The 17,172-nt window shown below is 35.8% G+C and overlaps 1 protein-coding gene across 1 annotated transcript in view; it reads right to left on the bottom strand.

Moving 5' to 3' along the window:
- Positions 1 to 17,172, bottom strand: part of LOC132556088 (G-protein coupled receptor GRL101-like) — a 116,520-nt gene that overhangs the window by 50,340 nt on the left and 49,008 nt on the right. The window contains exon 11 of the mRNA XM_060220476.1: positions 806 to 922. Coding sequence (XP_060076459.1) covers positions 806 to 922 — 117 coding nt within the window. The remainder of the gene's footprint in view (positions 1 to 805; positions 923 to 17,172) is intronic.

Here is a 17,172-nt window from a genome sequence, read left to right as displayed (position 1 = left end):
AAATAGAGTTACGGTTCTTTGCGGTCAATCTGATTCACCTCACTGTTAAGACCACCTCGCTATTAAGACCACTTTTGTCCAGTCCCCAAAGTGGTATTAATAGCGAGGTTTCACTATATAAATAGTTACATTTATCTTCATCAAGGAAGTATAGTCAAATTTATCTATATCAAGGAAGTAGTCAAATTTATCTACATCAAGGAAGTATAGTCAAATTTTTAAGTATAGTCAAATTTATCTACGCAAAGGAAGTATAGTCAAATTTATCTACGTCAAGGAAGTATAGTCAAATTTATCTACGTCAAGGAAGTATAGTCAAATTTATCTACATCAAGGAAGTATAGTCAAATTTTTAAGTATAGTCAAATTTATCTACGCCAAGGAAGTATAGTCAAATTTATCTACGTCAAGGAAGTATAGTCAAATTTATCTACGTCAAGGAAGTATAGTCAAATTTATCTACGTCAAGGAAGTTTAATTAGTCAAATTTAAAAAAAGCATAAAAAGTAAAATTTATCGATACCAAGAAAGTAAAAATAGTTAAATCTATCTACATCAAGGTCGTATAAATAATCAAATTTAGATATTCGAAGATAATATTATAAAGGGAAATCTATCAATTGAGCTATATTTAGATAACATGAACATCGAGGTATTATCATGATCGCAAAAGTCGTATTTAAAATCATGAACACGGCGGGTTTTCTCTCTTTTTTTAAAAAAAAATGTTTTTAGAACATATCAACATGTGCTTGTGTTCATGAAACACATCTTCAAATTAGTAACACGAAACGATATGCCTTACCACAGTCGAGTTCATCCGATCTGTCATAACAGTCAAACGAGGCATCACATTGTAAATCCTGCGGGATACACTGCCCACTTGTACACCGGAACTGGTCACCATTGCATGCTGGGTGATCTGAAACGATAACGAGGTCCTGGCTTAAGCGTCTTTACCGGAGGTATGAGTGGATGATCACAGGCACTCGAGGCCAGGATATTATTTTTTAAACATTGATTTTTGTTTTAGCACTCATGACTGACGTTATTTAAACGAAATATCAGCAGAATTCAAGTTTATGTGCCGGTTGACAAATCCGAGGTCCACGGTCATTAAAAATACACAAGGCAAGCAACTCCAGATTTTAAAAAATCGACCCCTCGCTTGGAAACTGGCTCAAAAAAAGTAGTTATGATAAGTTCCTTGTAAAACAATATGTATCCGTAGGTAGTGTGTATATTTACCTTTTATTTGGTGCATAACATTACAGGCAACGAGAAATTCACAATACGTACATGAGATTAACATCTCAATAACCGGAGATTTTATCGTCCATGTAATTATCTTTGACGGAAGTAACATGCCATTTCAAGGAGTTCCGGATAGCACTATACCAGTGAACAGGTAAGAAAGGTTCCGATGTCATTACGCGCGTAACTTCAAAATAGATATTCTTATTTCTACAAATACATTTGCGGGGATGGAAAAATAATGGCTGGGCAAAGAAAATCACTATGGAAAAAATCATTTAATTTCCAATTTCTAAGTTAATATATTCCCCCAAGATATTTTTCATAAATTGCGCCCTTTTTTCATTATCTGCATGATTTTTTTCTATTTTTTTTTTGAAAAAAAATTCTCATTACCGCCAGCTTGATTGAAAGTTGATGCATTCTGTATAATCCCTTACCATGATATTGTATCCGAGTTGGCAAATGTGGACATGTGTATTTACATGTAATTTGATACTTAATGGTATTGCAGGTCACCTAATCTACCGCTGGCCATTCTGATATTTTGATACACTGTTTTGTGACATGTATTAGTAACAAGTCTAATTACAACAAAACTCCAAGTCCTTCCCAAAATAGTGTTAAACATTTGTACTTCCGAACTGCATACTTTTCTTTGCTGGTTTGAACGTCTTTGAATTTCTTTTCCAGTTACATATTCCTACCGTCGAGTAAAAAGTCCCTATACTTTTTTCTCAACCTGTTCTTGCTACCTTTCGGTCCCTTTTATTTTTGCTGTTGTCTAAGTGGTCGTATGAAGAATCGAATTCTTGTCCACATAAATGAACGTATGTACGTTTTGTTCGTTTATTCTTTCACGTGAACATCCTGGTAATTTAAACTAAAATACATAATTCAGTCTAACCTCTGGCACGTGAACATCCTGGTAATTTAAACTAAAATACATAATTCAGTCTAACCTCTGGCACGTGAACATCCTGGTAATTCAAATTAAAATACATAATTCTGTCTACCCTCTGGCACGTGAACATCCTGGTAATTTAAACTAAAATACGTAATTCTGTCTACCCTCTGGCACGTGAACATCCTGGTAATTAAAACTAAAATACGTAATACAGTCTACCCTCTGGCACGTGAACATCCTGGTAATTTAAACTAAAATACATAATTCAGTCAAATCTCTGGCACGTGAACATCCTGGTAATTCAAATTAAAATACATAATTCTGTCTACCCTCTGGCACGTGAACATCCTGGTAATTAAAACTAAAATACGTAATTCTGTCTACCCTCTGGCACGTGAACATCCTGGTAATTTAAACTAAAATACGTAATTCTGTCTACCCTCTGGCACGTGAACATCCTGGTAATTTAAACTAAAATACATAATTCTGTCTACCCTCTGGCACGTGAACATCCTGGTAATTCAAATTAAAATACATAATTCAGTCTACCCTCTGGCACGTGAACATCCTGGTAATTTAAACTAAAATACGTAATTCTGTCTACCCTCTGGCACGTGAACATCCTGGTAATTAAAACTAAAATACGTAATACAGTCTACCCTCTGGCACGTGAACATCCTGGTAATTTAAACTAAAATACACAATTCAGTCTACCCTCTGGCACGTGAACATCCTGGTAATTCAAATTAAAATACATAATTCTGTCTACCCTCTGGCACGTGAACATCCTGGTAATTTAAACTAAAATACGTAATTCTGTCTACCCTCTGGCACGTGAACATCCTGGTAATTTAAAATAAAATACATAATTCAGTCTACCCTCTGGCATGTGAACATCCTGGTAATTTAAACTAAAATACATAATTCAGTCTACCCTCTGGCACGTGAACATCCCGGTAATTAAAACTAAAATACGTAATTCTGTCTACCCTCTGGCACGTGAACATCCTGGTAATTAAAACTAAAATACGTAATTCTGTCTACCCTCTGGCACGTGAACATCCTGGTAATTCAAATTAAAATACATAATTCTGTTAACTTCTCGCACGTGAACATCCTGGTAATTAAAACTAAAATACGTAATTCTGTCTACCCTCTGGCACGTGAACATCCTGGTAATTCAAATTAAAATACATAATTCTGTCTACCCTCTGGCACGTGAACATCCTGGTAATTAAAACTAAAATACGTAATTCTGTCTACCCTCTGGCACGTGAACATCCTGGTAATTCAAATTAAAATACATAATTCTGTTAACTTCTCGCACGTGAACATCCTGGTAATTAAAACTAAAATACGTAATTCTGTCTACCCTCTGGCACGTGAACATCCTGGTAATTCAAATTGAATTACATAATTCTGTCTACCCTCTGGCACGTGAACATCCTGGTAATTAAAACTAAAATACATAATTCAGACTACCCTCTGGCACGTGAACATCCAGGTAATTAAAACTAAAATACGTAATACAGTCTACCCTCTGGCACGAAAATATACTGGCATTTCACACTAAAATACTTAATTTAGTCTACCCTCTTGCACGTGAACATCCTGGTAATTCAAACTAAAATACGTAATTCTGTCTACCCTCTGGCACGTGAACATCCTGGTAATTCAAATTAAAATACATAATTCTGTCTACCCTCTCGCACGTGAACATCCTGGTAATTAAAACTAAAATACGTAATTCTGTCTACCCTCTGGCACGTGAACATCCTGGTAATTAAAACTAAAATACGTAATACAGTCTATCCTCTGGCACGTGAACATCCTGGTAATTTAAACTAAAATACATAATTCAGTCAAATCTCTGGCACGTGAACATCCTGGTAATTCAAATTAAAATACATAATTCTGTCTACCCTCTCGCACGTGAACATCCTGGTAATTAAAACTAAAATACGTAATTCTGTCTACCCTCTGGCACGTGAACATCCTGGTAATTAAAACTAAAATACGTAATTCTGTCTACCCTCTGGCACGTGAACATCCTGGTAATTCAAACTAAAATACGTAATACAGTCTACCATCTGACACGTGAACATCCTGGTAATTCAAAATAATATACATAATTCTGTCTACCCTCTGGCACGTGAACATCCTGGTAATTAAAACTAAAATACGTAATTCAGTCTACCCTCTGGCACGTGAACATCCTGGTAATTCAAACTAAAATACATAATTCAGTCTACCCTCTGGCATGTGAACATCCTGGTAATTAAAACTAAAATCCGTAATACAGTCTATCCTCTGGCACGTGAACATCCTGGTAATTCAAACTAAAATACGTAATACAGGCTACCATCTGACACGTGAACATCCTGGTAATTCAAAATAATATACATAATTCTGTCTACCCTCTGGCACGTGAACATCCTGGTAATTAAAACTAAAATACGTAATTCAGTCTACCCTCTGGCACGTGAACATCCTGGTAATTCAAACTAAAATACATAATTCAGTCTACCCTCTGGCATTTGAACATCCTGGTAATTAAAACTAAAATACGTAATACAGTCTATCCTCTGGCACGTGAACATCCTGGTAATTCAAACTAAAATACGTAATACAGGCTACCATCTGACACGTGAACATCCTGGTAATTCAAAATAATATACATAATTCTGTCTACCCTCTGGCACGTGAACATCCTGGTAATTAAAACTAAAATACGTAATTCAGTCTACCCTCTGGCACGTGAACATCCTGGTAATTCAAACTAAAATACGTAATTCAGTCTACCCTCTGGCACGTGAACACACTGGTAATTAAAACTAATATACGTAATACAGTCTACCCTCTGGCACGTGAACATCCTGGTAATTAAAACTAATATACATAATTCAGTCTACCATCAGGCACGTGAACATCCTGGTAATTCAAAATAATATACATAATTCAGTCTAACCTCTGGCACGTGAACATCCTGGTTATTAAAACAAAAATACGTAATTCAGTCTACCCTCTGGCACGTGAACATCCTGGCATTTCAAACTAAAATACGTAATTCTGTCTACCCTCTGGCACGTGAACATCCTGGTAATTAAAACTAAAATACGTAATTCAGTCTATCCTCTGGCACGTGAACACACTGGTAATTAAAACTAATATACGTAATTCAGTCTACCCTCTGGCACGTGAACATCCTGGTAATTCAAACTAATATACATAATTCAGTCTACCCTCTGGCACGAAAATATACTGGCATTTCAAACTAAAATACTTAATTTAGTCTACCCTCTTGGACGTGAACATCCTGGTAATTCAAACTAATATACATAATTCAGTCTACCCTCTGGCACGTGAACATCCTGGTAATTCAAACTAAAATACTTAATACAGTCTACCCTCTGGCACGAAAATATACTGGCATTTCAAACTAAAATACGTAATTCTGTCTACCATCTGGCACGTAAACATCCTGGTAATTCAAACTAATATACATAATTCTGTCTACCCTCTGGCACGTGAACATCCTGGTAATTAAAACTAAAATACGTAATTTAGTCTACCCTCTGGCACGTGAACATCCTGGTCATTCAAACTAAAATACGTAATTCAGTCTACCCTCTGGTCCGCAAATACACTGGGATTTCAAACTAAAATACTTAATTCAGTCTACTTCAAACAACAGGAATGGCACGATTGAAATCTCCTTTATGACATATACACTTACATTATCATGTACCCATCTCCTTTATGGCATATACACTTACATTATCATGTACCCATCTCCTTTATGACATATACACTTACATTATCATGTACCCATCTCCTTTATGACATATACACTTACATTATCATGTACCCATGAGATTACTTTATCTTACAACGTTAGGATGATAAAATCATGTTTAGTTTACACATCTAACGCAAATGTACGGATTTGTAAACACACCAAAGGGCTAGATGTCGGGGACCTGTCTGGTCGCAGATAATGGATGATATTTTATATAAAAATGTTCTCTAATGGTGCAAGGTTGTTCTAATGACTACAAATGAAAGTTTCTTTCATGTTTGTTGTAAAAGAAATTCCATTAACCTACATCTTAAATATATTCATTGATAGATGGTATTGAACGTAACTTTTAGAAAGTACCTGTTTAGTGATGGATTCAGTAGAAACCAGTGTCATCCTTCAAAACATTTGTAAAACAAAAATAAACTATGATATATACAAACGTTTAAGATGGAATGGATACCGTTAAAACCATCATTATACAGATACTACAAACCAGCAACAGAAAAAAAGTCAAACGATCAATTGCTCCGTATTCTGGATGCTTACTGATATAGCAGGTGAAAAATCGAGAGGACATCAGGGAAACGTCACGTCTGTGTAGTTACCATGGTAACACCATGTCTGTGTAGTTATCATTGTAACATCATTTCTGTGTAGTTATCAGGGTATCATCATGTCTGTGTAGTTATCCGGGTAACATCGTGTCTTTGTAGTTATCAGGGTAACATCATGTCTGTGTAGTTATCGGGGTAACATAATGTCTGTGTAGTCATCGGGCTATCATCGTGTCTGTGTAGTTGTCATTGTAACATCGTGTCTGTGTAGTTATCGGGGTAACATAATGTCTGTGTAGTCATCGGGCTATCATCGTGTCTGTGTAGTTGTCATTGTAACATCGTGTCTGTGTAGTTATCGAGGTAACATAATGTCTGTGTAGTCATCGGGCTATCATCGTGTCTGTGTAGTTGTCATTGTAACATCATGTCTGTGTAGTTATCAGGGTAACATCATGTCTGTATAGATATCAGGGTAACATCGTGTCTGTGTAGTTATCAGGGTAACATCATGTCTGTGTCGTTATCGGGGTAACATCATGTCTGTGCAGTTATCGGGGTAACATCGTGTCTGTGTAGTTATCGGGGTAACATCGTGTCTGTGTAGTTATCATTGTAACATCATGTCTGTGTAGTTATCATTGTAACATCATGTCTGTGTAGTTATCGGGGTAACATCATGTCTGTGTAGTAATCAGGGTAACATCGTGTCTGTGTAGTTATCGGGGTAACATCATGTCTGTGTAGTTATCAGGGTAACATCGTGTATGTGTAGTTATCCGGGAAACGTCACGTCTGTGTAGTTACCATGGTAACATCATGTCTGTATAGTTACCAGGGTAACATCGTGTCTGTGTAGTTATCAGGGTAACATCATGTATGTGCAGTTATCGGGGAAACGTCACGTCTGTGTAGTTACCATGGTAACATCATGTCTGTATAGTTACCAGGGTAACATCATGTCTGTGTAGTTATCATTGTAGCATCATATCTGTGTAGTTATCATTGTAACATCATGTCTGTATAGTTATCAGGGTAACATCATTTCTGTGTAGTTATCATTGTAACATCATGTCTGTGTAGTTATCATGGTAACATCATGTCTGTGTAGTTATCATTGTAACATCATGTCTGTATAGTTATCAGGGTAACATCAAGTCTGTGTAGTTGTCATTGGAACATCGTGTCTGTGTAAGTATCGGGGTAACATCGTGTCTGTGTGGTTATCGGGGTAACATCATGTATGTGTAGTTATCGGGGTATCATCATGTCTGTGTAGTTATCAGGGTAACATCATGTATGTGTAGTTATCATGGTAACATCATGTCTGTGTAGTTATCAGGGTAACATCATGTCTGTGTAGTTATCGGGGTAACATCATGTCTGTGTAGTTATCATTGTAACATCATGTCTGTGTAGTTATCATTGTAACATCATGTCTGTGTAGTTATCAGGGAAACATCATGTCTGTGTAGTTATCAGGGTAACATCATGTCTGTGTAGTTATCAGGGTAACATCGTCTCTGTGTAGTTATCGGGGTAACTTCATGTCTGTGTAGTTATCGGGGTAACATCATGCATGTGTAGTTATCGGGGTAACATCGTGTCTGTGTAGTTATCGGGGTAACATCATGTCTGTGAAGTTATCATTGTAACATCATGTCTGTATAGTTATCAGGGTAACATCATGTCTGTGTAGTTATCATTGTAACATCATGTCTGTGTAGTTGTCATTGTAACATCGTGTCTGTGTAGTTATCGGGGTAACATCGTGTCTGTGTGGTTATCGGGGTAACATCATGTATGTGTAGTTATCGGGGTATCATCATGTCTGTGTAGTTATCAGGGTAACATCATGTATGTGTAGTTATCATGGTAACATCATTTCTGTGTAGTTATCGGGGTAACATCATGTCTGTGTAGTTATCGGGGTAACATCATGTCTGTGAAGTTATCAGGGTAACATCATGTCTGTGTAGGTATCATTGTAACATCATGTCTGTGTAGTTATCATTGTAACATCATGTCTGTGTAGTTATCAGGGTAACATCATGTCTGTGTAGTTATCAGGGTAACATCATGTCTTTGTAGTTATCGGGATAACTTCGTGTCTGTGTAGTTATCATTGTAACATCGTGTCTGTGTAGTTATCGGGGTAACATCATGTCCTTGTAGTTATCAGGGTAACATCATGTCTGTGTAGTTATCAGGGTAACATCATGTCTGTGTAGTTATCGGGGTAACATCATGTCTGTGTAGTTATCATTGTAGCATCATATCTGTGTAGTTATCATTGTAACATCATGTCTGTATAGTTATCAGGGTAACATCATTTCTGTGTAGTTATCATTGTAACATCATGTCTGTGTAGTTATCATGGTAACATCATGTCTGTGTAGTTATCATCATCATGTCTGTGTAGTTATCAGGGTAACATCAAGTCTGTGTAGTTATCATTGTAACATCATGTCTGTGTAGTTATCAGGGTAACATCATGTCTGTGTAGTTCATGTCTGTGTAGTTATCAGGGTAACATCATGTCTGTGTAGTTATCGGGGTAACATTATGTCTGTGTAGTTATCGGGGTAACATCATGTCTGTGTAGTTAACATCATGTCTGTGTAGTTAACATCATGTCTGTGTAGTTATCATTGTAACATCATTTCTGTGTAGTTATCATTGTAACATCATGTCTGTGTAGTTATCATGGTAACATCATGTCTGTGTAGTTATCATTGTAACATCATGTCTGTATAGTTATCAGGATAACATCATGTCTGTGTAGTTATCATTGTAACATCATGTCTGTGTAGTTAATCATGTGTGTAGTTATCATAACATCATGTGTAGTTATCAGGGTAACATCATGTCTGTGTAGTTATCATGGTAACATCATGTCTGTGTAGTTATCAGGGTAACATCATGTCTGTGTAGTTATCAGGGAAACATCATGTCTGTGTAGTTATCATGGTAACATCATGTGTGTAGTTATCAGGGTAACATCATGTCTGTGTAGTTATCAGGGTAACATCATGTCTGTGTAGTTATCAGGTCTGTGTAACATGTCTGTGTAGTCATGTCTGTGTAGTTATCAGGGTAACATCATGTCTGTGTAGTTATCAGGGTAACATCATGTCTGTGTAGTTATCATGGGTAACATCATGTCTGTGTAGTTATCGGGGTAACAGTTATCAGGGTAACATCATGTCTGTGTAGTTATCAGGGGTGTAGTTATCAACATGGTGTAGTTATCATTGTAACATGTCTGTGTAGTTATCGTGGGTAACATCATGTCTGTGTAGTTATCATGGGTAACAACAGGGTATCATGTCTGTGTAGTTATCGGGGTAACATCATGTCTGTGTAGTTATCGGGGTAACATCATGTCTGTATAGTTATCCGGGTAACATCATGTCTGTGTAGTTATCAGGGTAACATCATGTCTGTGTAGTTATCAGGGTAACATCATGTCTGTGTAGTTATCGGGGTAACATCATGTCTGTGTAGTTATCAGGGTAACATCATGTCTGTGTAGTTATCAGGGTAACATCATGTCTGTGTAGTTATCGGGGTAACATTATGTCTGTGTAGTTATAAGGTTAACATCGTGTCTGTGTTGTTATCAGGGTAACATCATGTCTGTGTAGTTATCGGGGTAACATCATGTCTGTGTAGTTATCAGGGTAACATCGTGTCTGTGAAGTTATCATTGTAACATCATGTCTGTATAGATATCAGGGTAACATCGTGTCTGTGTAGTTATCAGGGTAACATCATGTCTGTGTAGTTATCGGGGTAACATCATGTCTGTGTAGTTATCAGGGTAACATCATGTCTGTGTAGTTATCGGGGTATCATCATGTCTGTGTAGTTATCAGGGTAACATCGTGTCTATGTAGTTATCAGGGTAACATCATGTCTGTGTAGTTATCGGGGTAACATCATGTCTGTGAAGTTATCAGGGTAACATCAGGTCTGTGTAGTTATCGGGGTAACATCGTGTCTGTGAAGTTATCGGGGTAACATCATGTCTGTGTGGTAGTTTTCATTGTAACATCATGTATGTGTAGATATCGGGGTAACATCGTGTCTTTGTAGTTATCAGGGTAACATCATGTATGTGTAGTTATCATTGTAACATCATGTCTGTGTAGTTATCAGGGTAACATCATGTCTTTGTAGTTATCAGGGTAACATCATGTATGTGTAGTTATCAGGGTAACATCACGTCTGTGTAGCTATCGGGGTAACATCGTGTCTGTGAAGTTATCAGGGTAACATCATGTCTGTGCAGCTTATGTGTAATGGTATTACTCCTGGGTATTGAAGTAAAAGTAGGATGGAGATTATTCCACATTAACAGATCGAGAGGATGCAACAAATCTGAGTGGGAAACCAATTTTTTAACAGAACTGACTGACAAAACAAGAATCTTTCTAGGGTCTCTAAAAAATCAACAATATTTCTAATTCGGCATTATGAAGCTAGTCTGGGGGCTTGGTTTGAATAATCAACTAACAGCACTTATAAACAAACAAAACTTACAAACAGAACATCAATCTTGTTTTAATCCTTGTCGTTGTGGCAAGATCGTCTTAATATATAACATCACTTTACCTCATTAGACGTCACCGAATTGGACTGTTCGTCCCACGCGCACACCCACCGATATGACACTTTTTCAAGTTTTTGAAGATAAAAAGTTTTCGCTTCGTAGGCAAGGTACAATTGGTGCTCATGATTTATGAATAATATATTTTTAATACTGTACTGATCATGATGTTGACTCTGTTATAACTTATATTTTTTGTCTTTTAGTTTTATTTGATGAAGGTTGATTGTGCTGATTTCTCAAGGTTTGTTAATGTGTATCAAAGTTCCTTGAAATGAAAATATTCCTTCAAACAAAGCGCGTATAAAAAACCCAAAATATTCATGTTTATAATTATCAATTAACTAGAACGAAATATTTATTAATAACATATTTATTCATTTAGCGTGTCATGGTGACATTATCTAATGCACTGGAGATCAGAAATAGTAGTAGCTATAGTGAAAATATTGTAAATTTTGTATATATATGGAAGTCTGGTTTAATCTCAAAGAACTATGTCTTTATAGACATAATTACTGGAAGAAAAGTCTAACCATGATACTTCAAGGAAGATAGGCATGTAAATACATTTAATGTAATTACTTACACTTTAATCTATCTGAAATGCTGTGTACACCTTATCTACTTTCCTTAACTACAAATATAATTATAATAAGTAAGGACTATTACTTTGAAATACATTCCAAATAAAGAAGTAGGTATAAAGTCCTTTCGATTTGTCTAAATCCTCATATTGATACGATAGTAATTGCAACATCTTGGATATTTCAAAGGTTTTATTTAGTCAACTTCATCATAGAGCTATTTATCATTTGGCTTGTTGGCGATAAATATATGGTTGTGTGTATTTTTTTTTTTTTTTTTTTTTTACCTATTTTGATTTGTTCACATTATTGTCGTCAAATTTGAAATAAGAATTAAAGAAGATATAAAATCGCTTAAATTAAGAAAAATAGCCTCAGGTTCTCTTATTTTAGTAATTTTTGCATTCCAAAGTGTAGGAGTATGGGGAAAGTAATATAGCTTTACGGTTATTTGTGAACATTTTTCGATACGTTTAGCCTTTCAGTATTTCAGTACTTTGATTTAATGCTCCGGACCAAATTTATGACGGAGGGAAGAACGACAGGACGAAGCGGCGACTTAATGATCTCATAATGTCTTTTTATACTGTATAACAAAGCTTATTCTCAAACATAAGCTGTGTTTTTCATATGCTTTACTAAATAACTTACAATCTCAATTCAAATGTTTTTTTCTTTCGGCTTCAAAGTAATAATTTTAATGACACCGAGAGGAAGTCGTTCGAGCGTTTGGATTGAAGAGGAAACTGAATGAGAAAACAGTCTCCCGAATCAGATGTTAGACGGTCAGATTTTTCTTCAGTTGACGACCGTCACCAGATATTGATTTTGTCCATGAAGGGTTCATATGCTGACAAAACCAGAATGGCTACACATTCAATGCAGCTGCAATTTTAAAGTTGCCTAATTTTTTGACTGATATTATAATTGCTTTATTAAAGAAAGAAAAAATATTCGCAAATCAATATGACTAGCAAAGGTCACGATACAGAAGACATTAAACTGAAAATGAAATCAGTATGAACTACCATAGAGAACAGAATTTGACAAGCCTAAATGTAGCATCTGTCAGCTAATGCTACAATGTATCCAACTGTTTATGTGCATATAAGCATGAAGTTCCTAAAGAACAATAGGAATAAAAAAAATAATTAGAAAAAAATGCATGACTACAATAACTGACATTAACAAAGGAATCAATAGAATCGAATGCTGCTTCTCGTGTTAACGCTGGAAGCTTCATAATCATACCCCTTTTAGTTTTAGTGTAAAGATCCGGACAAAATTTTAATATGAAAAATAACAAAGGGCAATAACTCCTCAATTTCGAAAAATAAAAAAGAGTAATGGCTCTGGTACAATCCTCTTCTCGTTATTGAGATCTATTTATCTATGAAGTTTCATGCTGATACCTGGTTTTGTGATATGCTCTTAACAAAATTATGAGGGACGGACTCTAACTTTGAAACGGATAATTAGTGCAAAATTGTTAAATATGCTTCTGTTTGATTTAAACGTTTCGCTATGAAAGGCATCTGTATCTCAATAGAAATACTCATATGACATTTTTCTTGTTGTAATATCTTAATTGTGTTTGGCAGGCGTTGTCGAGTGGCGTTCTAGCGCAAACACACTTCGTGTCAAATAAATACTGCATGAATCCCAACAGATATCAACACAAGGCAAAAGTGTCGATTTCATTTCCATTACAGCAAAGTTAACGTTCCTGTGAAAACTTTCTTCGCGATAAGCCTTCTAATAATGTCAAAGTAGAGTAAATACCTGTCAGTATGGCTGGGCAAATTTGCATTTAAAATGGCAGCTGTTCGAGGGTTTATTTGTTTTTATTTCCAAAATCAAAATTGTAGATTAGCAAATGCGATTAAGAGTGTTATCGGCGGCCCGTCCGCTACACGTTATAACCTGCAGATCGCGCGCTCATTGTTAATAACGGCGGGCTTTCTGCTGATACAATCATGCGAGCTTCCAAAATGACGATTCAATAATATCAGATGTCCTTGAGTGGTGTTATTGATAAAGAAATCAAAATGATATTACATTAATATGTATAGCACTGAGCAAACAATACTAGCAATGCGGATGTCATCTTGAATCGACATCAACCCTAATCTTCATTTGTTTAGTAAAAAGTATTGTGGCAGCTCAATAATCATATATCTCATAAATAGCCGATACATTTTCACGTAAACAATAACATTTAATCAAGAATGAGCTGCAATTGAATGTTTATATCACATAAATGGTTCGCCATGGGAAATCTTAAAAACAACAAAAGGACACTAGAAACAAGAAGCGCATATTGGCTCAGATAAGTGGTCTAACAGGCCATGGCTACTGAAACGAATGAGACGTTCCGAAGGGATGATAGACTACAGGATATACTATACAGCAACAATAGAGAATTCCGAAAATCGGCAATACTGAGCGAGTCATGCTAGTGCTTTTCTATTTACGTGGTAAGATTAATGGATTCTAATGTCTACCTGCGCGTGATTATGTTCTCAGACTGTAGTTAATTTCTATGGCCAGTTTCACATAAGTCCATAAGAATGGGTCTTCTTTTTGGTATGTGTTACATAATAACAGTATTAGATAGCTAAACAGAATAAATACAAACTAGATTATATCAATATTTGTCTAAGTCCATTTTCTTATTTTCAAATAGTTGGTTTCATGAAGGATTATACAGTATGGAAGTAACATGATTAACAAAGGAATTCAGTGATGCTGGTTTTCATTAAGTCCGAACTGTGACGTTTATTGTGTTACGTACGTATGTTTACTACATATGTAGTGATTTTACAACGATGTAAATGCTTGTGATTTTTAAAATGGGTGGAGTGTATCCACTCTTGGAGAGCGTGGCGTCCGTACAATAACACATTTTTAAAAATTGCATAAATGAGGTGGTGCACTTTTGTCTTTCTGTCCCGAAGCCAAAATGCCACATAGATTTGAAGACACTGACTTTGTTTTCCATTTTCCTGAAACACTGACTGAAATCAGACTACAGCATATACGAAGGCGATTTATGAATTTTCGTAAATTAACTTGTACATTACAACATATAAAAACACTCATTTCTACAGTAATTTATATTGTTCCGCGCAATTTTAAAGTCAATTCAGACAGTAATTTTGTCTAATTAGTGCCAGTTGCAGGATAGATATCATTTCTCTCACTACTACAAAAAAGATGGCACAACATTCATTGCTTATAGATGATGTACTGAAACAATAGCAAGGTTATGGAAACAATTACGAATCAAGTTTGAATTGTAACGGTGTACGTTGTATTAATCACCAACATATACCCAACTTCAACAAAGTCAAACAATGTTAAAATGTTGACTTACAGCTAGGCTATTATTGTAATTCTGTCAAATGATACAAAGCGTGTTACGTCTGTGTATACAAAGCTGAACCTTAAACTGTTCACACATTAGTACAATGTTTGTCAAATCAGGAAACGGTGGTCATGGGCCTCAGGGGTCGAACTTATTTCATCTGTTGAAAAAATGATTGCTCTCCCCAGTATTGTTTTGGATTAAATCTAACTGTAATGTGTTTAGAAGGATAAGTTAATGGACGATGCGTGGCGAAGATTGCCATCTTACACAAGGTGAGAACACGTACGTATGATGACAATTGGCCGATCGACAGCTTTTGATTGACAGCGCGGTTTAGCCAATCAGATCGCGGGTAGTATTCGCCTCTTTGTTTACATTTCGCTACTCCGACATTCTCCGACAATGGTGATACTTTGCTGCTGGGGAACTTGCAACACCGATTTCGCTACCCCGAGCGATTATAGGGAGGTGTTGTGTTCATACCGTTTCCCAAATCTCAGATGAAGCATGAGAAGTGCAAATCTTGGCTCCGATTGTGCGGACGGCCTAAGTATCAACTTAACGAGGAGATCCTGTGGTGTCCTTCTAAAGGAAAGCATTTTTTATTTATGTCTGCTCAAAAGTGCGTAAATATTCACAGACTCACGTGTACAATATTGCAATGAACATCAGTATTTGTTTTTCACTCAAAATTTTGCTAGCATAAGTTTTATAATCCTCTCTCATGTGCTAATAAGTCGCATGTTAATGTGTGTATTTATAAACAAGCTTGATTTCGGACTGACCATTTTCGGATATTTATTGACTGAAGGGAAATGAAATTATCTGGACATGATTCTGCTCTTTTACAAAGTTTTACTTTGTGAATGGTCTGTGATAAAATGAATGTTTACTGTTATGGTTAAACAGTTGAAATAAAATCTTAAAGTCTTCCAATAAGGTATTAATATTCTTGATGAAAAAAAAACCCATTAACATGATATAAATAAAAACAAAAACAAAAATTTAAGAATTTAATGCCAGTTTAGAAAGTAACCATTATATCAGTAATGTATCTTGGTGGCCATTTTATAAAGACTTTATATGACTGTAAAAGCAAACTTGTTTTGTTTGTTTCTTTGGGGTTTACCACTTCCTTCCCACTTGAAACAGAGGTGAAAGAAATTGCTGCTGCCGGGATTCAAACCCACCCGGCCCTCTGCACCCTTCTGGTCGTGGAGCCTATGCTCTACCAACTGAGCTAACCCTGCATGGCGACTGTTTTTATTTTTATTTCAGTAATTCTGCTCCATAGAAAACAATCACACCACTTGAACTTTGTTTTGTTTTTTCTTTTATCTTTTTAATTATTAGCAAAAATGTAAAGAGGAAAAAAAACATAAACAGATTCAACATTGTGTAGTGTTTAAAGGGTATCTTCAGCGAAAAATCTTTTTTATATATATGAAAATATAGGTTACTGTGACCACTTTACAAGAAATAAAAATTTTCAAAGATGAACCATAAAAGCGACATTGACTGTTAAAATGGCTAAATTATCGATTTCACGGAAACAGTTGAGTAAAAATCTGGAAACCCAATAAGTGACCAGTGACGTCACAGTATACCAAAAGAGACTGAAATCGACTCGATTTAACATGGCGAGTATAGGGAAGTGAAAGTACGTGACTACTTAAATGGACTGTTTTAAGTCATTCAAGGAGGAAAGGGGCTAAAAAATATATATACATAATTTTAGGTTATTAAATTCCCTAACGACCGGTATATTTCTTTATTTAATTATTGCACTGCTACCACATATAAAATTAGTTTAAAAAGTAAAAAACTGTCTCAGAAATACTCGTCTGAAAAACGGATCGTAGTAATGTGGCGACTTACTGGGTCCTGGCAATATGCGTCAAATGAAAAAGACAGTTTTTACTCCTTCAATAACGGAAAGGGCTGTGATTCATAGATACAAATTTAGTATTTTGAATTCCCTATTGATTGGTATATATATTGAATAAATGCAGTGATTTGCCATGTTAACCTTATTTGAAAAGGAAAACCTCATAAATATTCGACTGAAAACGGGTATATCCCCAAA

This window comes from Ylistrum balloti, unplaced genomic scaffold (genome assembly GCF_031769215.1).
Source record: "Ylistrum balloti isolate Yb309-2 unplaced genomic scaffold, AGI_CSIRO_Ybal_v1 Utg370544, whole genome shotgun sequence".
In the NCBI taxonomy this organism is placed as follows: Eukaryota; Metazoa; Mollusca; class Bivalvia; order Pectinida; family Pectinidae; genus Ylistrum; species Ylistrum balloti.
This window is presented reverse-complemented; position numbering and strand designations above follow the sequence as displayed.